The 25,550-nt window shown below is 40.6% G+C and overlaps 1 protein-coding gene across 1 annotated transcript in view; it reads left to right on the top strand.

Annotated features, from left to right (window-relative positions):
- The window catches only part of LHCGR (luteinizing hormone/choriogonadotropin receptor), a 151,416-nt gene that overhangs the window by 74,885 nt on the left and 50,981 nt on the right, over window positions 1-25,550 (top strand). The window contains 3 exon segments of the mRNA XM_063441477.1: window positions 2,423-2,497; window positions 2,829-2,906; window positions 13,789-13,857. Coding sequence (XP_063297547.1) covers window positions 2,423-2,497; window positions 2,829-2,906; window positions 13,789-13,857 — 222 coding nt within the window.

The following is a 25,550-nucleotide window of genomic DNA, read 5'->3' as shown; positions in this document are numbered from 1 at the left end:
TAAGGACAACAGTGTCTAATGGCACAAAGAAAAACAACTGTAACTCCTTACACTTCATGAATTTGGTATAAAATAAGCTTAAGCTGCAGCTATTTTCAATATGAAAAGAGCAACATGAGAACGTACATTTTTTCCCCTAACACTTTGAAGGAAGAATTGTCCGTATATGGTTATTGTAGGTATTGCTGAACTATATATCTATTAAGAGATAGGAAGGGTGAGTGGTTTGAAATGTAATTAGAAGAATCCATAAATTGATTTATATTACCTGCACTTGCCTATGTATTGTTTCCTTTGATAGATGATTCAATGCTTCATTGTATTCATGAAAGAAAAATAACTGAAAAGAAAACTCTTAAACGATATTATTTTCTAAAAAAAAAAAAAAAAATCTAAGTTATCTGTTATTTGACGGAAAATAAAGAATAAGTACAACAATTGCAGTTCATGGACATTACGAATCACGGAACACGAAGATTTTAACAAATAATACAGAGGACGTATTTAATCGGTTCCTACCTTTACATTGAACAAGTGTTAGTTATCATTGGTTTACAATAGAATGCACAGGATAGATTAGTGTGGTATTGATAGAGATGAATTATATAATTAAAACATACACCGACGTTAGCAGCATTTTATATTGAAGCTAAAGATGTCTCTATATCTTATTCTTTACAAAAAAAAAAAGACAACAGATGTTGCAGTTCTGTACTAGAAAAGACATTGCTACCAGATGTTTTCTCACTATGGTATAAAATATTGTAATAAAATTGACGGCAGTTCCATTAGTTCCTAATAACGTACTGGAAGCACAGAGTCTCAAAGGACCTCTCTTCTCTAATTAGGATTATACGCTCCCCCGTAAGATGTTCGAATATAGGCAGGAGATGGAACTTAAAGACATTATCTGGTTTAATTAGGATAGTTACTATAACTTCTGTCTTTTTCTAGATTTTTAGATAATGTGCTTTGGTCACCCTAAAACCAAAATACACATGCGCAAGTGCCTCACACCTACCTATATGCTAGTATTTTAGTCACATATGACAGCTCATAAATTTATCCTTCCAATTATAGTATATTAATTTATGCTCATCCAATAAACACTGCATGTAATACTAAAAATAATTTATTTATTTATAAAATATTTTACCAGAATGGATACACTGAGATTTCTCTTATTTCAAATATGTCCTGGGTCTTTGTCCACAAAATATTGCATTGTTACAATAGGATACAATATTACAAAAATACAATATATAAACTATATATATAGTACATACACACATACATAAATTTAACACATAACAGGTAATAAATATATTCAACCATGACAGGTGCATTCTGTGCTGAGGTATATTGTGAGAATTTTTATGATTATATATAGAACAGAATCTGAGAGCAACACTTTTTAAATATTTAAACACAGTCTTGTGTAGTTATAGTGTATGTTTGTCTAGGATCACTTGTATATATGTATTTTACAAGTGGGCATGTAAAGCGCAGTGGGGGTATAACCCATGCATGCGGTATGACAGCTTGACATATATACGCTGGAAAATGAGACACCTGGACCTGAAAGTCCATCAACCACCTGTGTATGCACAGAACTACAATAGAATGCTCAGCAAGTTTCTGTAAGATTTCCTGAGAACACTCAGGGTTAAAACTATTTTAGCTCACATGTACCATTACAGAGAGAAGCTATATCTTTACATATCAGTCTGATCCCATATAAAATGGCAGCCCAGAATCAAAATGGCAGCAGCATGATACAGCATTAGTCAATGGTAACAACCGTCTAAGGGCATTGCCAGTGAGATGAAGCTAATACATTTTTAGGAAAAATGAGTAAGTGGTCCGGGTCAAGTTCATCATTTTAACTTTACTACCCTGAAAACCAAGACAGCAAAGGAATAACTTGTAGCAACAGAACAGAAAACACAATCAGGACTTTCCCATCAAACATAAGACAGTTGGGATAAAAGACAAAAGGTCAAACAGGTTAAATACACACATAGATTTGATAAGGATTATAATATAAATATACACGTAGCGTTCGCTGATTTATATTGTCTTATCTAAAAATATTTCTCAGTGAGATATTCTGCATAAATGCCATTTTGTGTTAGCATTAATACAGTTCTAAGTACAATTTACAACACAAAGAAATACTTGTCTATATGTAATGGAAGGGAATAACACGCGTGTTTTGTCATGTATCCTTTTGTATTTCACTCTACACACGTTCTACAATTTGTTTTAGCACAGTCTTTTTTTCATTACACAATTTGTTCTGTTCTTCCCTCCTCGTTTTCTGACTCCAAGCCAAATTGATGCGTGTGACAATTCACATTTTACGATTGTGTGAAAATAGCTACAAATTGAGCAGTTTTGTTTTTATTTATATATCCTGCAGGAGCATTTGTAATACAGGAATGAGAAAATTTCCAGATGTCACGAAAATCTTTTCATTCGAGTTAAATTTCATTCTGTAAGTATGCCAAGTTACTGTACATTATAAAGAATTTCTCTTACAGCATATTCATTTTAAATTATTAAACTTTATTATTTAGTTTTAGTCCTGTGTTTATTTACATTCGCATGTTCCTGAAAGTCTGTTTACATTTTTTAAAGATATTTTTTTATTTTTGAGCTTTTTATTTGCTTTTTTAAAAAATTTTTTTGCTGTGTTAATACATCTTTTTAGAAATTCATGAGTCCTCGAAATTTTTTAATTATATGCAAATTAAAACGTACTTTTTTTTTCCCCAGGGAGATTTTTGAATAATCTGCAAATTAAAACGTACTTTTTTTTTCCCCAGGGAGATTTATGATAACTTGCATATAACTACAATACCGGCCAATGCCTTTCAAGAAATGAACAATGAACCTTTGACATTGTAAGTAAATGACCTTTCTATACAATGTGGCAAGAAGGAACATCAAGTTAAAATGTTTTCGAGACACAAAAGTAGCTTTGGCCAGATTTGTAGAGCATAACAAAAAATCCAAAGTTAGGATAAATGTGTTGATGAAGAGAAAGTGATGTTTAACATCTGTTAGCCTGTTTGTTGTGTCATTACATTTTTTATTTTTCATTATTATTGATGATGACATGTTGTATAAAGGTTAATGTAGGTTGGCACACATGCTTAAGATAAGCAATTGGCAGCGTTGTCAACCCACCCACCATATAAGTTGTAAAAATAGGAAAAAAAACTTCAGCTTGAGGGTTACTATCTGCTAAGATGAATCTCTGAATTTGCATTCCCACCCATTTGGAACTTTAACACGGACAACTCATTAGGGAAATATAGTAGGAATATATTTACCCAGATATAAATGGTTAGTATGATATCCTCATCCCCATAGGTACATAATGAACTATAAAGACTTGCCTTTATTTTTTACTTCCTCTCCTGCCCCTGTTGGGTTTCCAGAGACCTTCCCAGTTCTCAACTCTTGTTTGTTTGTTTTTTACCAGGACACATATTTCCACAAATTTGAACAATTTGAAATGTAGGGCTTGATTGAACTTGCTGTCACTAACCTCAGTGAGTAGCACTTGTTTCCCTACTGCAAGATTTCCCCATTATTGACAGGAAATTAACGGCAGCCACTAACTTTTACAATATAAAACCTGTCTCTGCCTGGTGGAACCACACACTAATCAAGCTGACAACAGTAAACCCACAAAAGAAAGGACAAGGGCACTCCAGAGGTTAAATTGCAGGCAGCTTATTGTCACCAGAATGTGCAAAGCAACATTTCGACCAGTGTGGACTTTATCAAGCTTGATAAAGACCACACTGGTCGAAACGTTGCTTTGCACATTCTGGTGACAATAAATTGCCTGAAATTGAACCTTTGGAGTGCCCTTATCCTTTCTTTTGAAGTATTAAATTTGGGATTTGGTGCTGGACCTGGATCTGGTTGCACCCTGGTTCTAAGGTTGGAAGATTGAGTGCAGTTCCTGTGTTACATTGAGGATTCTTAAACAGTAAACCACCAGGCATGTTAGGGAGAGACAACCAGCTCCCACTTTCAATATAATTAGAATTAAGAAAAAAAAATAGTGGGACCCCCTGGATATAATACGAGTAGGAGCCTGACAAATGGCCACATTATCCTCCACCACATGCACAGCAGGGTAGAAGGTTATAGGAAATGGAACTAGAAAATGCCCAGACGTTAGGGCTTCTAATTAAAATGGTCTGATGGGGTCCATTAATTAGTCTCCTGTGCTAATATAGCTAAAATCCAAGCCTTCCACCAGGTGGCTAGGGTTTCTTAAAACACTAGCCACCACCTCCTGCGCCTCCCCCCCCCCCCCCCCCCCCCCAAAAAAAAAAAAATATTATGGCAAAACTATTAAAAAATAAATAAAAAGAAACTAATTCTCAAAAAATAAAAACCATGAAGCAACAGTAAGAATTCATGTGAGCACATTGAAGGTTACATTCAAATTGAGAATTAAAGGTAGGAAAGGTAAATGGCTCACATGCATTATTTTTATAAACAGCTCACATGGATTGTTTTTGAAATGTTTTTTAAGTTTTTTTATGATGGATTTAATGGATTTAATTTTGCATTATTGGGGCTTAAAAAAGGACATATTTGGCAGGGTGGGTGCAACCAGAGGGGATGGGATTTTGGATATATAGACCTAGGATAGGCATGGGCAACCTTCGGCACTCCAGATGTTTTGGACTACACCTCCCATGATGCTTGGCCAGCACCATGGGTGTAAGAGCATTATGAGGGATGTAGTCCATAACATCTGGAGTGCTGAAGGTTGCCCACCCGTGACCTAGGAGACTGGGCCTCTCCTGGTCCCTATTGACCATTTTGATTAAGGGCCCAGGAGACTGGCAATATCCTGGGTAAAATAATCAAGTAGTGCAGTTTCTTGGAATAGCATTTTTATTGGCCATTATTTTGCATCTATATTACTAGACAAATACGGCAACTCAATTATCATCTCCTGAGTGGCATTTAGACGCATTATATGCACGTGGAAGACTAGGCATACTTGGGTTTCGAGTCTTATTACACTGAGAAACTACACCGGAAAGGAGCATCGAGGATTAGGAGGGAAATGACAATGAAATTAAAAATTTCGAGTCAAAATATACGAATTGGAAAAATAGTTGACATATAGATTTTATGTGGTTTACAATTTAATGAATAAATCCCATTATACAAAGTATATATCATTACATAAATTAAGAGACTTTGTGCAAATTAAGTTTTTTAATACATAAATAATTAACAGACAATATGCTCAATTTCAATGTAAAAAAGCAATACATTTTGTCCAATACTTTATATCTACCATTTGGGTCATCTTCTTTAGCCTGCAGAAAGGATTTAATTAATAAGTACCGTCTGGCCAGAATTAATCAAGGCCTCTGCCGCAAGTCAGTATGACCTGAACTGAGGCATGGAAGCTTTGAATTAGTGTTATTGAGTCTCACTGAGCTGGACTGGAAATGTACTCTTAAATAAGCACAATATATAATCTTTACACGTTAGAACACTCAGCAGACCTTACAAAAAATATTGTTAAAGCTGCCTCACATTATATGCAGAGCCAATTCAATTCCTTAAAACCTAAGGCAAAAGATAGACCATCTATTTTGAATACATTCACAAGCTTCCAGTCTTTATACTTAACTAACAGGGTTATTCACTAATTGAGAATTGAAAGTGAATTTCAAATTTAAGTAAAGTTAGCCAAACTAGGAAAATTCTCTAGCTCCGCTGTGCTTTCAGTCTAGCTAATCTGGCCGTCAATTGAAATCCACTTTAAATTTCACTTTTAATTCTCACTTTAGTAAATAACTCTGTAAGTGACAAACTGGTGGAAATTCATTACCATATTAGCAAGGTTTGAAAAACATTAATTGATTGATTAATGGCCCCCTGTGGTGCTGAAGGAATCACTTACCTGATTCCAGTGGTGATGTCCTTCGGCGCCAGGTCAGGCTCCACCTCCGCCAATGCCAGCCTAATGGACTTCCCCCATATCGTAAAATGCTTTCCTGTGGGGTTTTGCTTGATACTCAAGAGCAGAGCGTGAGGATGTCCTGCATCAGTTAGGTGACCAAAAGTAACCTAATGTCCCGGAAGTGGCTCTGGTGGCTGTCTGGTAGACAGTCACTAGAGGTGGAGTTAACCCTGCAAGGCATAAAAAAAAAAAACTGCAATAATTACAATTGTAGAGTTAAGTGGAGTGGGACACTGCACTCAGACCACTTCAATGAGCTGAAGTGGCCTGGGTGCCTGTAGTGTCCCTTTAAAAAAAATATTTGCAGCATAGTTGCCAATCTACCACAGTATTTTGTTTTTTAATAACAGCAGAGAATCGGTCAAGGAATTGCAATTTTAGGCCAATATAACCCAATTACAAAGATTATGAGATTTATTTTTCTACTTCAGCTATATTGTCCTATAATGCACAATCCCCTTGTCATTCCTCTGCAATTTAAAAGTTCAACAGATAACTCTGAGTTGTAGCATCATGTATTCTACGCACTGTGAAATCTGGATATGCGAAAGGTTTGGCAGGATGAGAAGAGCTTGGCCCGTATCTCTGCAGTTACACAGTGATATTTAAGCTCTTCATTTGGATTCGTAAAACAATTCTGTAAGTGATACAAATATAAACAGTATTTTATTTGGTGGAATGGGATCTACATTGTGTCTGGTTACCCTATAAAGTAGCTAGCCAGATATTTCAGAATTTATATTCCCACGAAGTAAAAGCCAGCCTAAAGAATTGATGGGCACCATGGGAAATGCAAATCACAAACATTATTGAGATTGCCAGCCTTAGATATCAATTAAGTCATTAACAACATGGTTACAAAATATTCAAACACAGGCAATGTTTGTCTTTGTTCCTTTGAAGGTGGCCACAACGAAACGCACAAAGAGTAATATGATCCTTTCAACCCGTACGTTGCGACACAATGAGATTTGTTGTCCATATAAACAATGTCAATCGTATCATGCCAATTAACCCCTTAAGGACACATGACAGAAATATTCCGTCATGATTCCCTTTTATTCCAGAAGTTGTGTCCTTAAGGGGTTAAATACATGTCCAGCAATTTTATGGGGGGGGGGAAACTAATTGCAGTGAACTGAAATTGTCAGAGTTTCAAAATAGCTGATTTAAAAAAAGAAAAGAAAAAAACTCTTTTTTTGTTATTCTAATAATTTACATTTGGCTTTCAGTTCACTACAAGTTATTGTTTAGTAAGTAACTTAATGGATATCACTGCATTGTTTTAAATAGACAGCGATGCGATTAAACTGCAGATCATTTCAACTCTGCTTTGTTCTAGTTGAATAGCCAGCAAATATATCCAAATCTAACATGACTGTAATAGATTAAACAGAGAAGTCGTACGTCTGTCACCTTTTCATTCAGCATGATACCTGAGTCATTGGGATTCAAAGGTGCTTCAGCTATGGAGGTTATGAATAGAAAGTGCTATGTACTAAAAAAGTGGTCTAAATGACTAAACATGGGGCAGTCACCATGGAAACCAGTGGAACCAGCAAACGCATTCTGGGCTTTCTCTGCCCTGTTTTCATGTTTGCACCGCTTATCATAACAGATACTGCTTAGGTCCTAATTCTGAATGGACATTGGGCCCTCCTTTACAGTGCTGTACTTAGATTATTTGGCAAAAAAATAATTTTTGGGGGTGTTTCTCTTAACCCCCTTGTGTGTCTCATAAACTCCCTTAACCCATTGTATGCCTCCAGTTAACCACTTGTGTCTCTTTTTCCGTTCCCGCTGAATCCTTTGTGTATTTTATGGCCTTCCACACTTATTCCTTCTCAAGGCGTCTTTTCTTGGAATTTAAAAAGGATTTTTTTTTAATATCCTATGACTGCTCTGACAGGGAGCTCAATGCAACCCCACCTCCTCCATTCACTGCAGTCCAGGCACCAATACAACTTAAAGGGAAACTATGGGCACCCAGACCACATCAGCTTATTGAAGTGGTCTGGGCGCAGTGACTCCCCTAAACTCTGCAATGTTTATTATTACTGTGGCGGTGCGCTGACCCAGCATCGAGGTAGATTAGATAAGTACAGCAAGGTATTATAAGTAAGGTATTATTATAGTGCAACATTATACAGAATACAGATTTGTATTCTGAGTACTATAGTATCCCTTTAAGTGCATGTGATAGGTTTGGAGATAGTAGTATCTACTCAGCTCAGTCAATGCGAGATCATTGTGAGCTGAGTTGCTGACATGACTCTGCACAACTGTCCTCTTACTATCTACCCTCTTCAAAGCTGATCCTGGGTGAGTGCAGATAAATAGGCAGGCTGTTCAGCTCTAGACTCCTCCCCATCATGTTAGGCCCCGCCCCATCTGTCACCTGGCACCGCTCACAAGGGGACAGGCCTAACAAGATGGTGGTATCTCCCTTCTTTGCCCTGCTGTGGCCACCCTTTAAACTAACCTTACAGACAATAGTTTTGCATGCTTCTTTACCGACAAGATTGAACAGCTAAGGAAAGAATTCTCACCACCTTGCCCCTCTCTTTCTCAACCACACGTATATCATGCCTTTCCTATCCTTTCCTATCCTTCAAACTTTCTCCAAGGCTACTGAACAAGAGGTGGTTGTGCTTATCCTTTCCTCTCGCCCCACCACATTTGCCCGCTTGATCCTGTTCCGTCTCACCTTATCAGATCTCTCTCCTCTTGTCTTGTGCCTTCCTTAACACACATCTTCAAATGCTTTCTCTCTTCTGCTGTTGTCCCTGCTACCCTTAAATATGCTATTGTAGTACCCATCTTAATAAAAACATCTCTTGACCCGTCCCCCCCTTCTAACTATCGTCCTATATCCCTGCTCCCTTTTTCCCCAAAGCTTCTGGAAAGACTTGTCTTTACACATCTGACTTGTTTCCTCAATCCCAACTCTTTCCATGACCCTCTTCAGTCTGGCTACTGCCCTTTCCAATATACTGAGACTGCTAAATCCAAAGAGCACTACTCTATACTATTTGTTCTTGACCTCTCTGCTGCCTTTGACACTGTTGACCTCCTTCTACAAACTCTTCAATCACTAGGTCTCTGTGACACTGTCCTCTCTTGGTTTTCCTCTTATCTCTCACAATGCTCATTCAGTGTTTGCTTTTCTAATGATACCTCCTCCTTTTCCCCAATCTCTGTTGGAGTCCCCCATGGCTCTGTACTTGGTCCCCTTCTATTTTCAGGTATACCTCTCCTCCCCAGACCTTTCCCCTGCCGTTCTGCAACGTGTCACTGCTTGCCTTTCTTCCATTTCTGATTGGATATCCTCCCGCTTTTTGAAACTTAATCTCTCTAAAACTGAACTTCCTGTCTTTCCTTCTACCAATAAAGATACTCCTCTCTCGCTCTCCCTTTAAGTTGGTGGAACCCACATCAGCCCATTCAGGGACGTCTTTAACGCGGGGCAAATGGGGCAGCTGCCCCGGGCCCAGTTACTTAGGGGGGCCCAAAGCAGCTGCCCCGTGGGCCCTGCTGCCTTCTACTATTTTTCTTTTTTTCCCCCAGTACACTAAGAAGGCTCACCGGGTGGCCCATGCACTGACGGCCACCCGGTGGGGCATTGTAAGCAGGAGTCCAGTCGCACGCGGTGTCCCTTTAACAGCGCGACCTGCCCCATGCTTTTCGGCAGCACTGGGAGGAAGTGACGGCCGCGCGTCACTTCCTCCCAGTGAAAACATAGAGGAGAGATCAAGGAGGCAGTGAGGAGGGGGACTGGGCTGGGAAAGCCAGCCGCTAACTCACAACAGCCTCAGCCACCACTCTGGACACCATGGAAGGCACCCTTCAAGGTTGAAAACAGAAGGTAGGTTAAAAGTGTATTTTGTGCATGTGTGATTGTATGTGAATGTGTGTCAGTATGTCTGTCAGTGTGTGTGTGTGTGTGTTAGTATTTGTCAGTGTGTGTGTGTGTCAGTATGTCTATCAGTGTGTGTGTGTGTTAGTATTTGTCAGTGTGTGTCAGTATGTCTGTCAGTTTGTGTGTATGTCCATCACTAACGCAGTCAGTGGATGTTTCTGTGTGTATCATAGTCTGTTACTGTGTGTGTCAGCATGTCTGTCAGTATGTGTGTGTGTGTGTGTGTGTCAGTATGTCTGTCAGTATATGTGTGTGTCCGTCCGTATGTCTGTCTGTGTGTGTCAGTATGTGTGTGTCAATATATCTGTCAGTGAATATATGGATGTCAGTATGTTTGTGTGGATGTATCAGTATGTCTGTCAGTGTATATGTTTGTGCAAGTATAAAGTATGTCTTGTACCTCTCTACTTTAGTTCCCCCCACTGTGTCATGGTGAAATGTGTGATTGCCCGCCAGGGAGTGGGAGCTGGTGGGCGGAGAGGGGGGCAGAGTACAGGGGGCCCAAGAAAATTATTTGCCCAGGGTCCAATAAATATTATAGACGGCTCTGAGCCCATCCTTGCAAGCACGCTGTCTTGGCGTTATATTTGATTCTGGCATCACCTTTGAGCCTCACATCCAGTCTGTTACCAAATCCTGTAGATTTCACTTTAAAAACATATCCCACATTCACCCCTTACTTATGCAAAATGCTACGTAGGAGCTTGTCCATGTAATCTCTCGCATGGATTATTGTAACTCTCTCCTAATTGGTCTTCCCAAAAGTTGTATTGGCCCACTAAAGTCCTCAATGCTTGCTGCAGCTAGACTGATTTTCCTCTTGTGTCACTCCTCTCACACCTCTCCCCTTTGTCAGTCCTTACATTGGCTTCCTGTATCCTATAGGAATCAATTTAAGGTACTAATCCACACCTATAAAGCACTGACCAATTCTAGCCCCTTATAGCTCTTCACTAATCCATAGGTTTGCCCCTTCTCGGTCTCTCCACTCTGCTCATGACTTTCTCCTGTCACTGCTCGCACCCGTACGGCCAACTCACGCTTGCAGGACTTCTCGCGGGTGGCTTTCCTTTGGAAAAGCCTGCCTACACCCATCAAGGTTTCCCCTAGTCTTCAATCGTTTAAAAAGTGCCTCAAAACCCATCTCTTGCTCTTTCCTAAAGGGCAACACTCTATTCTCTCCTCCAGCTCTGCTTCACTTCACCTTGTTTGATTGCTACCTCCTGTCCTGTTGTGTTTTACACCCCACCTCCTATAAAAGGTAAGTTTTTTTGAGCAGGGCCTTCTTCAACCTATTGTTCCTGTCAATTTTTGTAATTGTTTCATTTATTGTTAAATCTCCCCCTCTGATAATATTGTAAAGCGCAACGGAATATGCTGGCGCTATATAAATCCCAGTAATAATAATACCGGAGGGGTAAAGCCTAGCGATGAACATCCCACCCATCTATAGAGCAACTGGGTGGTCTGCACCTACCCAGGATCGACTCTGACCCCCTTTCCCTTCAGCATAACTTTATATGATAACTACATAAGTAATAAACAAGACAGTGGTTGGATGTAGAGCAAGATCAAGTTAGAATCTCATCTCACACTGACCTCTTATTGTCTGAGCTATACTGTGTACCTTTCAAGAAATACATTTTGTGAAACGGGGAGGCATTGCTGAAGGGGTGAATTTATACGACGGAAAGCAGCATTTTAAACTAAATAAAGAGATTTGCTCAGGGAAAAAATACAGCATGAATATTAAATCTATCAAACACACTTAAATTGTGTCTGTGCCAAGAAAAGTGTTTTACGTATATCTGCTGTGCTTACAGATAGGGTATTTATTATATTAAATAAAGCTGTGTCAGTTGCAGTAATCAAAATGTAATTCATTTTAAAGCTGTTTTTTATATGAAATAAAGCTGCGTCAGTTGCAGTAATCAAAATGTAATTATTTTAAAGCAGTTTTTTAAAGGATCACTATAGGGTCAGCAACACAAACATGTATTCCTGACCCTATAGTGTTAAAACCACCATCTAGCCACCCTGGTCCCCTCATGACTCCATAAATATAGCACAATCTTACTGTATTCAAGCCTAAAGCTGTAACTCTGCATGCTGTTTGCCTCAGAATAGCAAGCAAGAAGTGGTGGCCTTATCCAATCACAGTGCTTCCCCATAGGATTGGCTGAGACTGACAAGGAGGCAGATCAGGGGCAGAGCCAGCATGATTCAAACACAGCCCTGGCCAATCAGCATCTCCTCATAGAGATGAATTGAATCAATTAATCTCTATGAGGAAAGTTCAGTGTCTGCATGCAGAGGGAGGAGATGCTGAATGTTTGGATGCATTTTAGGCAGCCATGACCCAGGAAGGATCTCTAACAGCTATCTGAGGAGTGGCCAGTGAAGTTAGCACTAGGCTGTAATGTAAACACTGCATTTTCTCTGAAAAGACAGTGTTTACAGCAAAAAGTCTGAAGGTAATGATTCTATTCATAGTTGTTCTGGTGACTATAGTGTCTCTTTAAATAAAGCTACGTCAGTTGCAGTAATCAAAATGTAATTTTTGTAAAGCAGTTTTTTATATGAAATAAAACTGCGTCAGTTGCAGTAATCAAAATGTAATTAATTTTAAAGCAGACGTGAACAAATGCGTTCAATGCCTGTGGATACTTATTCAATAATGACGCCACAGGTAGATCCTGGATGGATCAATTCGTTCGGGTGTCGATTAAGAGGAACTTGATTCATTCATACTTGTTGAAAAGCATTTGTGCACATGTCTAGTGTAAAGAGTGTTAATCAATCAGCTAATGGGTATTTAATTAGAACTGCCGTCAGCTGTCATGTTTATGTAACACAAGGAACACCAATGTGAAGACAATAGTAAACACTACACATGCGACCCACGAATGAAATAACTATGTGAATGATTTTCCAACTATGTAGAAAGTAATGTCAAACCCAGTCACATGATGTTGCAGCTCATAGGAAAGCAAGGAATTCAAGCATTGGATGAGCTAGTGTTGCTCACCCTGCGCATCAGGTCCTGAGGAAAGTCCCACGCCAGGGCTGAAACGTCGACCAACTTTTACCACACTGTAATGTGATGTTTGAGATGGAAAATTAAAGGGAACCTTTTTTTATTTGTATTACTTAAAGTCCGTGAGTGGTATTAATCTTCATTTATCTTGTATATATGTGTTTGTATACATGTACTGTAGTTGTGTGTTCATAAATAAAGATCTTAAAGTGTAAACTAGTATTCTGCTTAGTTCCATTAACTCACCTGAATAATACATCTTATATTTTATAAGGTATGGTATCCAGGTTAATATGTCAGAGTTATATACACATGTTTATTGGGATGCTGCTCAGAGTAGAATATTTCACACTTTTTCCCTTGCCTGTTTGTCTTGTCGTGTTTTTGAAGTCACATAATAACAGCTTTTTCAGACACAGGAGTTTTCTATATCAGTGCAGTTTGAAAGGCAGCCTTTAATATGTGTGCTCCTCGATGACTCTCTCTTTGTAAACCTTCTACACATGAGCACTTTGTCGACTGCTCTTTTCATCAAGAGATCTCCAAGCCTCCGCTTTTTGACTTTCATGTGAATATAGCCAAGTGGTTCTGACGAAAGTTAGGATTTCTCTACAACAGAAACACTTTCAACCGCTAAGATGTCGACCAATATATTGAAGAACATTTACTTAGTGCAAAAATAATTATTTTAACAAGTCAGAGTAAACTGTAATTTCACTTTCAATGGAAGGAGTGCCATAGGAAAAAAAAATGTACATTCAATGCTTTTCTTGTCAATAAAACAGTGACATGTCACACACTTTGTTTGTGTTGTAGAAAACTTTTCAGGAATGGATTTGAAGACATACAAAGCTATGCATTCAATGGAACAAAGCTGGATCAATTGTAGGTATAAAATGGTTATCGAGTCATTACTACAGAAAGTTAATACATTTTCAGTGTAAGAATAATGAAATGATTCAGAAAATGTTAACAAAAATTAAAAAAAGGAATTTTACAAATTTTACATTACTGATGCATGAGTGTGGGATTTTATATTTATCACAGCTAAACTATAAATAATATCTATTTGATTGACAGGGCTATTCACTAAATCGTAAATTGTCTAGGAAATGCAAATTTTAGGAATATAGCGTTGGAAACACAGTCGAGATTTTTTATTTTACAATTCAATGATTTTGATGTAACATTTGAGATTCCCTGCTGAATCCCCAATAATTGATGGTTTAGAAAATAATCCTAAACAGAATCCTAATCCAGAAGATTATTGAACAGTTATACATATCTTGTTAAATGTGTCCACAATGTGCCATTACTCAGATTGAAATCAAAGAAAAAAAGTTACCTGTGCTCTTTCCACATCCCTATGTATTTTTAAACAAATAGAGGTTTTTAGTTACCTCCAATGGCCATGAGAGGGTATGCCCACCTGCCACGTCAAGGCATACCTCTGAGGTGGGTCTTAACACTAACCATTCACCTTGCTTCCTTGAGCTTCTGGCAAAAATATCTCTAATGAGACAGAAAGGGGTATTTTTTATATACATCCCTACATGCCTATTAACTCTTAATAGGGAACACATGGGATGTGTTGACATGGGATGTGAGTGCTCTCCTTGATGGAGAGCAGTCACAGGACTTGTAGTAGTGAAAAATATGCTTTTATTTCAGCAATCAATTCATACATCAAACTTGTCAGTGTCGACGTTTCAGTCCAACCGGACTTTTTTCAAGACAAACAATAAGTGATACCATGGCAGTTTGAATAGAGGAAAACATGGTGCTTATTTGAGGGTGAACGAGAGTGCAAACGAGATTAGGTGATGTCATAAGTGATGTGTGCCAATTCATAATATGTCATTGAAAATTTAACCCTATGAGGTGTGAACACAAGGTAAACGAATAGAAAGTAAAGAGCATAGGAGAAAAATATATAGTCTACATATTTACATTATTTACAAAATACACAGGTGGTTATGGGAGTAATCTCAGAGTGGTGCATAGACAGATAGAAATATATAAGAATTTTTTCGTCATAAAGCATGTTAAAAAAAAAATTAGCAAAACCACCCGAGATAGAATCCCATGTCCAAGGAGTATATGTCCGATAAGAGAGGATCTTCCTCTCTGGATAAATAGAAAAACGTGTATACTGAGGTACTAAACATACTGGTAATAAAAGAAATAGCATAGTAGGATGAGCACGATAACTTTCTATATACAAATATCTAATATTATCCAGGAGACACTCCTGGGGGATTATCTACTCAGAATAATAAATACTAACAATACAGATCGTAAGAAAGTATACACAAAACAAATTAAACAAATGTAGCAATCTCACTCATGAGTTATCTTCTTGGAAGAAAACAATATAACAGGCTCTTCTCACTTATGTCAATGGGGGGATAAAGGGTCCAAGGTATGTATCCAAAATGCCTCTCTTTGTTATAGTCTAGTATCTCTATTGCCACCTCGTGTTGGCATAGGTACATGATGCAAAGAGGGTAGCGAGTGTCCTGCTTCTGTCGAGTGACAGGCGTATTGGCTGCTTTATTGAGGAGAGCTAGGCGTATAGCTGACCTGTGCCCCCTCATACGTTCCCTTAGGTCATTTGAAGTTTTGCCTATATAGGCAAGTCCACATGGACATATAATGCGATACACTACATGTGTGGTGGTATAGGTAATCCTGTATCTAAATTTGTATTCCTCCGAGAACGGGGGTGAAAGAATGCTTTCCTCGGGGTCATAGAATTGCAGACTGTGCATTTGAGGCATCTATAGCATCCCAAGTTGCTAGCAAGGGATAATAGCTGTGATAGTGCATATTGATCTGTATGTACCAGATAGTTGTGTAAATTCTTCCCTCTCCTATAGCTCATAATAGGACTTTGTTGGAAAGAGGATAGCAGTGAAGTATCTTTCCTAAGTACACCCCAGTTGCCATGTATGATAGATGCCACTTGTTGTGATTCAGTATGTAGTGCTGGAGTGAAGATCAATCGATTGCCTATTCCAGAGTGTGTTGATGGTTCGGTGATTGATTTATATGCCTGTTGTACAGTCCAATTCAAGATGGGCTTCGAGTACATCTCTTCCATTTGTTCTTCGGCGTTATTAGGGTCAGAATTATTATGTAGCACTCTCAGATGTGCCAAGATGTGCCTTTGTTCAAATGCGTACATGAAGGCATTAGCATACATGGGAGCCATAGGTGCCCCCATTGACGTTCAAGTTTTCTGTATGTAGTTGTCAGGGTACCTGTGGTCTCTACCTCCGAAAGAGGTAGAGACTTAGCTGTTCCTCCATCCAGACGGCCTGATGGCTCCCTTCCCCACGGTCTATCCGGTCATGCAAGGCCGGCCGCGAGGGAGTGACTGCCTTTTACAGCATCTAGGCAGGAAGTTGTCATCAGGACACTCCTCCGGAACGACCTGTCACTCAATTGCTGCAGGACCAATCAGGACGCCTTGGAGGCGTGGTTACTGCTCTGAACAGGGTATTTAACAGAGCTTCTTTCATTAGCTCATTGCCCTGTCGTGGTTCTAGCTTGTTCTAGTCACTCAGTGCTTGTGTATTCTATTATCCCTTTTGGTTTTGACCCGGCTTGTTTACCTTACTCTGCTTATCTCTGTAACCCTTGATTCGGCTTGTCTCTCGCTTACCTGTCTTCTGTTACCCTCGACCTCGGCTTGTCTTTGACCATTCTATACTGTACTACTTACGTTAGTCCTGCCATTCTAAGGTCCGGTATACGTATCTGGCTACTGTTTGTACTCTGCGTGTTGGATCCCTGTCCCGATCCTGACATTACGACAGGGCCAATGGATCCTGCAAGTACAAACAGTCAGCTGGCTTCTCCTGATCCTAGGTTTGAAGCCATGGATCACAGAATGGATCAGATGGCGCTTGCGCTACAGGCTCTATTATCTCGTGCCAATAACCCACCAGAGGAGATACGTAATACCCCTGTTTCTCCTGTCGGTTCAGGTCTAGAGGTAGCCACAGTGGGTGCTTCTTCTCGCATTACCCCCCCAGTACGCTATGGTGGGTCTCCTGAGAAGTGTCGTGGTTTCTTAAACCAAATTAGTATCCACTTTGAATTGCAACCTCGCTCTTATCCTACAGATAGGGCAAAGGTAGGATTTATTATCACCCTACTTATTGAGAAAGCTCTGAGATGGGCCAACCCATTATGGGAGAACGATAACCCATTAGTTTATAACTATAACGCCTTTGTAGCTGCTTTTAGAAGAACATTTGACCCACCAGGTAGAAAGGTTAATGCAGCCAGATTACTGTTGCGTCTGAGACAGGAGAACCAAACACTGGTGGATTATGCACTAGAGTTCAGGTCTCTGGCGTCAGAGGTCAAGTGGAATGAGCAGGCGTATATGGATGTATTTTTGAATGGCTTATCTGAAGTAATCCTTGATGAGGTTGCTACCAGAGAACTCCCTGAGAATTTAGAGGATTTAATTTCGTTCATCTCTCGTATAGATGAACGTTTAAGAGAGAGACAGAACACTCGAGAGAGGAACCGGAGACCTTCTTTTAGGTTAGCTCCCGCTTTTCCAAGTCCTGACTCCACGGTATCTTTGCTTCCTGAACCTATGCAGATAGGGTATACCCGCCTCTCTGAGGAGGAAAAACAGTACAGGAGAAGAGAGGGTTTGTGTATGTATTGTGGAGCTAAGGGTCATTTACTCTCGAACTGTTCTAACCGCCCGGGAAACGCTCGCACCTAAGTCTCTCTAGAGGACAGGCCTTGGGTGTTTCTATTTTGTCCTCTACTCCTAATTATAAAGATCACAGGCTTCTGCTACCAGTTTCCTTAACTTGCGGGGGGGAAGTAATAAGGGCTATGGCTTTGATAGATTCTGGTGCTGCTGAGAATTTTATCGACCAAGCCTTTGCTAGTAAAAACTATTTCCCATCCCAGCTAAGGGAGACACCCTTGGCCGTTGAGGCCATAGATGGTAGACCACTACTAGACCCTGTTATCTTTCGTGAGACCATACCCATTGAGTTAAATGTTGGTATCCTACACGTGGAGAATTTATCTCTTCTGCTCATTTCGTCTCCTTCCGTTCCCATAGTTCTGGGGTACCCATGGTTGAAAGAACATAACCCTATTATCGATTGGGAATTAGGGGAGATACTCTCGTGGGGCCAGGGCTGCCAGGATCGGTGTTTGTGCAAGGTTTCTCCATTAGCTAATATTAACATACAGGAGAACCCTACTCAGGCCACAGAAAGACAAATACCAGACCTTTACCTAGACTTAAGGGCAGTGTTTGACAAGAAGAATGCCGATTCTTTGCCGCCACACAGGTCATTTGACTGTAAAATTAAGCTTCTACCCGGGACTATGCCTCCGAGGGGCCATGTATATCCTTTGTCTGTTCAGGAAAACTCGGTTCTAGAGGAGTATATTCAGGAGAATTTAGAAAAGGGATTCATCAGGAGGTCTTCTTCTCCGGCCGGGGCGGGGTTCTTTTTCATTAAGAAGAAGGATGGTACGCTGAGACCGTGTATCGATTACCGAGGCTTGAATAAAATAACTGTCAGAAATGCCTATCCTATCCCACTGATTACCGAGTTATTTGATCGTCTTAAGGGCTCCAAAATCTTCACCAAGTTAGATCTCAGAGGGGCTTACAATTTGGTGAGAATCCAGCAAGGTCACAAGTGGATGACGGCATTCAATACCCGGTATGGCCATTACGAATACACTGTTATGCCATTTGGACTATGCAATGCTCCTGCAGTATTTCAAGAGTTGATTAATGAGGTACTTAGGGAGTTTCAGCATGATTGTGTTATTGTTTACCTGGACGACATACTAATACACTCTAAGGAGATTGAGACTCACCATAGACAGGTCAGAAAGGTGTTACACAAACTTCTGCAACATGGTCTATACTGCAAATTGTAGAAGTGCAGTTTTGATCAGTCTCAGGTAGACTTTCTTGGGTACGTGATTTCTGGGGAAGGTTTTAAAATGGATCCTGGTAAACTCCAATCTATTTTAGACTGGCCTTTGCCCAAAGGACTCAAGGCTATCCAAAGGTTTATTGGTTTTTCCAACTACTATAGGCGCTTCATTAAGGGTTACTCCTCTATCATTGCGCCTATTACCAATATGACCAAACAAGGGGCTGATACTAAGTTCTGGTCTGAGGAAGCTCTTGTTGCTTTTAAGACTCTCAAGGAACTTTTTGCCTCAGCTCCCATTCTAGTTCATCCTGATGCAACTCTGCCTTTCTTGCTCGAGGTCGATGCTTCTGAAACAGGAGTTGGGGCTGTTCTGTCTCAAAGGTTAGGGGTGGATAAACCGTTACACCCTTGTGGTTTCTTCTCTAAAACATTTTCTGGGCCTGAGAGCAGATATGGCATCGGGGAGAGGGAACTGTTAGCGGTCATTAAGGCTTTAAAGGAGTGGAGACATTTACTGGAAGGGACACTACACCCTGTTACTATTCTAACGGATCATAAGAACTTGTCTTATATTGGGGAGGCTAAGCGCTTGTCCGCCAGGCAGGCTCGCTGGGCTTTGTTCCTCACTCACTTTAATTATGTTCTTACGTATAGACCTGGTTCTAAGAACTCTAAAGCCGATGCTTTGTCTCGTCAATATGAACCATCCACTATAACTGAACCACTTCTGTCCTCCATAGTTCCTAAGGGGAATATCATCGCGAACACGAATCTCAGGATTCACTCTCCATTGCTTTCTGAGATCATGAAGTTTCAGCATTTGGCACCCAAACAGACTCCTGGGGATCGACACTTTGTTCCTGCCGCTCTCCAACTGGAGGTGCTACGCTGTCTCCATAACAGCAAGGTGGCTGGGCATCCTGGCATCCGCAAGACTTATGCGCTGGTCTCTAAAGATTTTTGGTGGCCTGACTTACGCAAGGATATTAAAGAATTCATCGGGGCATGTGAAGTTTGTACCAAGACCAAGCTACCCCATTCGCTTCCATGCGGATTTCTGCACCCTTTAGAGGTTCCTGAAAAGCCTTGGTCATGCCTGGCAATGGACTTCATTGTTGATTTGCCTATTTCTAAAAAGCAGACTGTCATCCTCACTGTGGTAGACAGATTTACTAAAATGGCTCACTTCATTCCCTTACCTAAACTCCCATCTTCGCCCGAATTAGCGGAGATATTCGCCAGGGAGATTTTCCGTTTGCATGGGATACCTTCCCAAATTGTCTCTGACAGAGGCTCCCAATTTGTTTCCCGTTTTTGGAGATCATTCTGCTCCCAACTAGGCATCAAATTGAATTTCTCCTCTGCCTATCATCCTCAGTCCAATGGAGCTGCTGAACGCACTAACCAAAAAGTTGAACAATATTTACGTTGTTTCGTTTCAGAACACCAGGACGATTGGGTCGGTTTGATTCCTTGGGTGGAGTTTGCACATAACAATCTCATTTGTGATTCTACGCATTCTAGCCCTTTTTTCTTGAATTATGGCTTTCATCCTTCCATCCTTCCTTCTGAGTTTTCTTCTCAAGGGATACCGTCGGTGGATGTTCATGTTGCCAATTTAAGAAAGTTGTGGGATCAAACTCGACAAATCCTTCTGCACAATTCTACGCTGGTTAAAAGACACGCTGACAAACGTAGAAGGGCAGCACCGGTGTTTGTTCCAGGCGATAGAGTATGGTTAAGTACTAGAAACATTCGGTTAAAAGTGCCGTCTATGAAGTTTGCTCCTCGATATATTGGACCTTACAGGGTACTGTCTCAAATTAACCCAGTTGCGTATCGTTTAGCGTTGCCTAATGCCTTACGCATTCCTAATTCATTTCATGTTTCCTTGCTAAAACCATTAATATGTAACAGGTTCTCCTCCACGATCGCCCCTCCCCGCTCAGTTCAGGTGGAGGGTCAGGAGGAGTATGAGGTCAATTCCATCGTTGATTCTCGAATCTCCCGGGGGAGACTGCAATATCTGGTCGATTGGAAGGGTTATGGTCCTGAGGAGAGAAGTTGGGTACCTCAGGAGGAGGTGCATGCTCCCCGTCTCCGCAGGGCGTTTCACTCTAGATTCCCTTCTCGCCCTGGTGTATTCCGCCCGGTGGGCGTATCTGAGAGGGGGGGTACTGTCAGGGTACCTGTGGTCTCTACCTCCGAAAGAGGTAGAGACTTAGCTGTTCCTCCATCCAGACGGCCTGATGGCTCCCTTCCCCACGGTCTATCCGGTCATGCAAGGCCGGCCGCGAGGGAGTGACTGCCTTTTACAGCATCTAGGCAGGAAGTTGTCATCAGGACACTCCTCCGGAACGACCTGTCACTCAATTGCTGCAGGACCAATCAGGACGCCTTGGAGGCGTGGTTACTGCTCTGAACAGGGTATTTAACAGAGCTTCTTTCATTAGCTCATTGCCCTGTCGTGGTTCTAGCTTGTTCTAGTCACTCAGTGCTTGTGTATTCTATTATCCCTTTTGGTTTTGACCCGGCTTGTTTACCTTACTCTGCTTATCTCTGTAACCCTTGATTCGGCTTGTCTCTCGCTTACCTGTCTTCTGTTACCCTCGACCTCGGCTTGTCTTTGACCATTCTATACTGTACTACTTACGTTAGTCCGGCCATTCTAAGGTCCGGTATACGTATCTGGCTACTGTTTGTACTCTGCGTGTTGGATCCCTGTCCCGATCCTGACAGTAGTAACTCTTCTCAAACCTGAAATAGTTCAAAGTTAGGCATTGTTCTAATAGTTCCATAATAAATACAATAGGTGGAGTGACTGTATTAGAGTAATTGAGTAAGACTTCTCTCATGGCTTGGATTAAAGACTGCTAACGACAATAGTGGCTAGCAGAATGTCCTCAGTAGGTAGGAGAACTTGTTGAAGCTCTTTATTCACTGCTCCCGTGTCTTTAACACATGTTGGTAATGACATTGCTGGTGCTTTGAATTTATTATCGAGCCATTTTCCAATGGATTCAAGTAGACCACTTATCGCAATACAATCGGGCTGCCAGGTGGATATTTTGGGTCTTTGTGCAGCTTGGGTAAGGTGTATAGGATAGGACAACAGAGATGGGTTTCAAAGAGGTAGTCAAATTCATTTTGGGACAAATATCCAGCTTTCAAACACTTAGTTAAGGTGCTTTCAATTATCTTGCTGAAGTCCAGTGAAGGATCTGTATCTGTTTTTCTGTATATTGTGGGATCTGAGAGTTGTCTCATAATCTCAGATTTGTAATCCTCATACTGCATAATGACTATGACTCCCCTTTTATCAGCTGGACGAATAGTTATTGAGAGATTGTTAGCTAAGCTTTTCAAAGCTTCCTGTTCACCCTTGGAGATATTGGCCTTAGTCTAGTGTTAAGGAAATGTTTGCTATCTGTTTTCACAATTTGGGTAAACACCTTCAGGGATGGATTAATTGAAGCAGAATCAAATACACTTGTTTCATAGTAATTATTACTATCCATACATGGGTGAGACTTAAATTATTAAGCCAGTCGCAATTTGCGTGTAAATTTATGTTGATCCATTTCCCACTCAAAGTTATCAGCCCCAGTTGTGGGAACAAATGATAGACCCTTAGATAACAATTGTATTTCAGTGTCAGTTAGTACTCTATGTGAGAGATTAATCACAGGATTATTTAGTACCTTGTGGGTGGTTGACCTCTTAGTCCCGTACTTCTTCTCCTTCTGACCTCTCCTGGTGACATAGCGGTGGAAGGATGACCTGACCCTTGATCGTGAACCTCCGCTTACTCGTTCTCGAGTAAGACCCAGTCCTGGTTCTAAAAAAGAGACATTACTTTCACTCCTGGTGATAGGTGTAGTCGAGATGGTCCCACTTTGGGTGCTGGTCTGTTCTGACCCTGAAGCGGATTCTCCTGAGGTGAAATCCACTGTAGATCCAATAGGTTTCCTGATGCAAGGTCTGTATGGTCTTTGGTCTGTATGGTCTTTGGTAGTGTCAGTTGTTCTCCCCTGAGAGCCACTTGTAGTCGTAGACTCTGTGTTCAGCATAATCATTCTGTACTTTATACAGTTTCTGTCTCTTGAATCTCACAAGATCTGTTTTATAGTGTTTTAAATCCTCTGATAATTTATGGATTAGTGCATCACAACTAGGTGTAGTCAAGGTCATTGTGTGTTTTAATTTATATTCTGATATTTTGTACTTAGTGGTTTTAAGTTCACGTCCCACCTCCTCTATTACAACCAACATGAGATCAAGTGAGTACTTATTGAGTATACCAATCCACTTACGGCAAACTTCAAGTTTATTTCTGCCAATCGTAGGTGTGTTCTTTATTCTGAATCCCCCTGGTATCTTCTTCATACAATAGTAGTCAGATAAATAGACTGCATGTAATTCCAAGTCAATTTCCTTCTGTTGAAGTTTCTGTAGATCGCAGATGATATCTTTTGGTTCTAATGAGACAGGTAAATCCGCATCTGTTTGTGGCCATTAGATGGCTGCAGCTTGTTCCTCTGTGAATTAAAGGATCTCTGTATGTTCCAGATATGCCCCAGCTTTCGTAAGGAAGTCCTCCATATTATCCCCTGTATTAGGGTCACCCTCACCGGGTCCGGTGCAGAAGACAGGAACCTGGCCACAAGGTTCCACAATATACAATCACTTGTGTCTTGCACTAAATAGCTCCCCCTTTTGACAGTGACATAATGTGAATATGTATAATATATCTTTTTCTCCTATGCTCTTTACTTTCTATTTGTTTACCTTCTGTTCACACCTCATAGGGTTAACTCATACAATTACGTATTTTTAATCTGCACACGTCACTCATGACATCACCTAATCTCATTTGCACTCTTGTTCACCCCCCCCCCCCCCCATGAGCACCATGTTTTCCTATATTTACACTGCCATGGTATCACTTATTGTTTATCTTGGGAAAAAGCCCAGTTGGACTGAAACGTCGACACTGACAAGTTTGATATATGAATTGATTGCTGAAATAAAAGCATCTTCTTCACTATTACGAGTCCTGTGAGTGCTCTCCATCAAGGAATTCTATACAATAGGCTGGAGGTTGCACCGAGGCACTGACAAGACTGGAGCTATTGAGTGCGAGACATAATGGATTGTGTATATATATATATATATATATATATATATATATATATATATTTATAAAAATATATACACATCCACACACATACATACATACATACACAGGGCTCAACAAATCCCAGACTCCAGATCACCACGGCAACTAGAAATTTCGCCCTGGCGTCTGGGATTTGTCAGCCCTTTGCAAAACAGCGCAGGAAACATTAAAGCTGGCCGCCACAGGGAATGAACAAGCTCACTGATACATACAAGCTCATTACAGACAAGCTCACTGACACACACAAGCTCACTAACACACACGCTCACTACAGACAAGCTCCCTGACACACATGCTCACTACAGACAAGCTCACTAACACACATGCTCACTACATACAAGCTCACTAACACACATGCTCACTAAAGGCAAGCTAACTGACACATATGCTCGCTACAGACATACTCACTGACACACAGAGACAAGCTCACTACAGACAAGCTCACTAACACACATGCTCACTACAGACAAGCTCACTAACACACATGCTCACTAAAGGCAAGCTAACTGACACACATGCTCACTACAGACAAGCTCACTGATACACACACAAGCTCACGACAGACAAGCTCACTGACACACTCAACTCTGAGTGAGAGGAATATAAAATGTAACTTTTATTGGACTATTAAAATATGTAAAGGGGATACATACATTTTTAAAAAATGGGGTAAAATCAATCTAAGAGAACAGTCCTTTCTGTTATGTCACATATTACAGCAATATGGATAAATGCTGTAATGGTAGTAGAATGCAGTATTTTTTATCTCAGTATAGAGCTACTGTGCTAGTGGCAGTTAGCTACATTCAGCTGTGTACGTGAAGATACAAAGAAAGAGGGCAGAGAGACAGAGTTTAAACGCAGCTAACACTTCCAAATATAGCATGAGGGTATATACTGAATACTGTTGAAAGTTAACATAAGGGAAATACACTAGTTCCTAAGAGGTAAATGCTCCTAAGTCTAAAGTATAAATCACTACTGCCTTCGAGGGCACCCCTTAGCAAAAAACCTGCTCTATTGCTAACCCCCCTGCTGCTGATACTGATGGTCGTGAAGAAAATATAGAGAGAACGGATTTAAAAAAAGAAGGACTGTAGACTTGATAATTTGCAGACTCTTAGGATTGTAGTGCCGGCTAGCCGTTAATGATCGCGGGAAGGAGTGACAGACACTAATATTGCCTCGAATGAGCGTCCTGAGCCCCTGACACGCGCGTTTTGCCAGCGTGGCTCTTCATCTCCCCTCTGATGAGCCACCAGCTCCCTCAAGGGTAACAAACAGTTATAAATAGAGAAACAATTATCACATATGGAAATAGCAGGCACAGAATTATACTTAATGTTAGAAAAGGCAAATTGTGGGAATATAATTATGGAATTGCCCACTGTACTTCTCTACTGCCAACCAACTATCAGAGATCTAATCCCAGCCTGCTGCTTCGAGGCAGCCCCCCT

This window comes from Pelobates fuscus, chromosome 2 (genome assembly GCF_036172605.1).
Source record: "Pelobates fuscus isolate aPelFus1 chromosome 2, aPelFus1.pri, whole genome shotgun sequence".
In the NCBI taxonomy this organism is placed as follows: Eukaryota; Metazoa; Chordata; class Amphibia; order Anura; family Pelobatidae; genus Pelobates; species Pelobates fuscus.
Note: the sequence above shows the minus strand (reverse complement) of the source record. Positions and strands in the feature narration are given on the sequence as shown.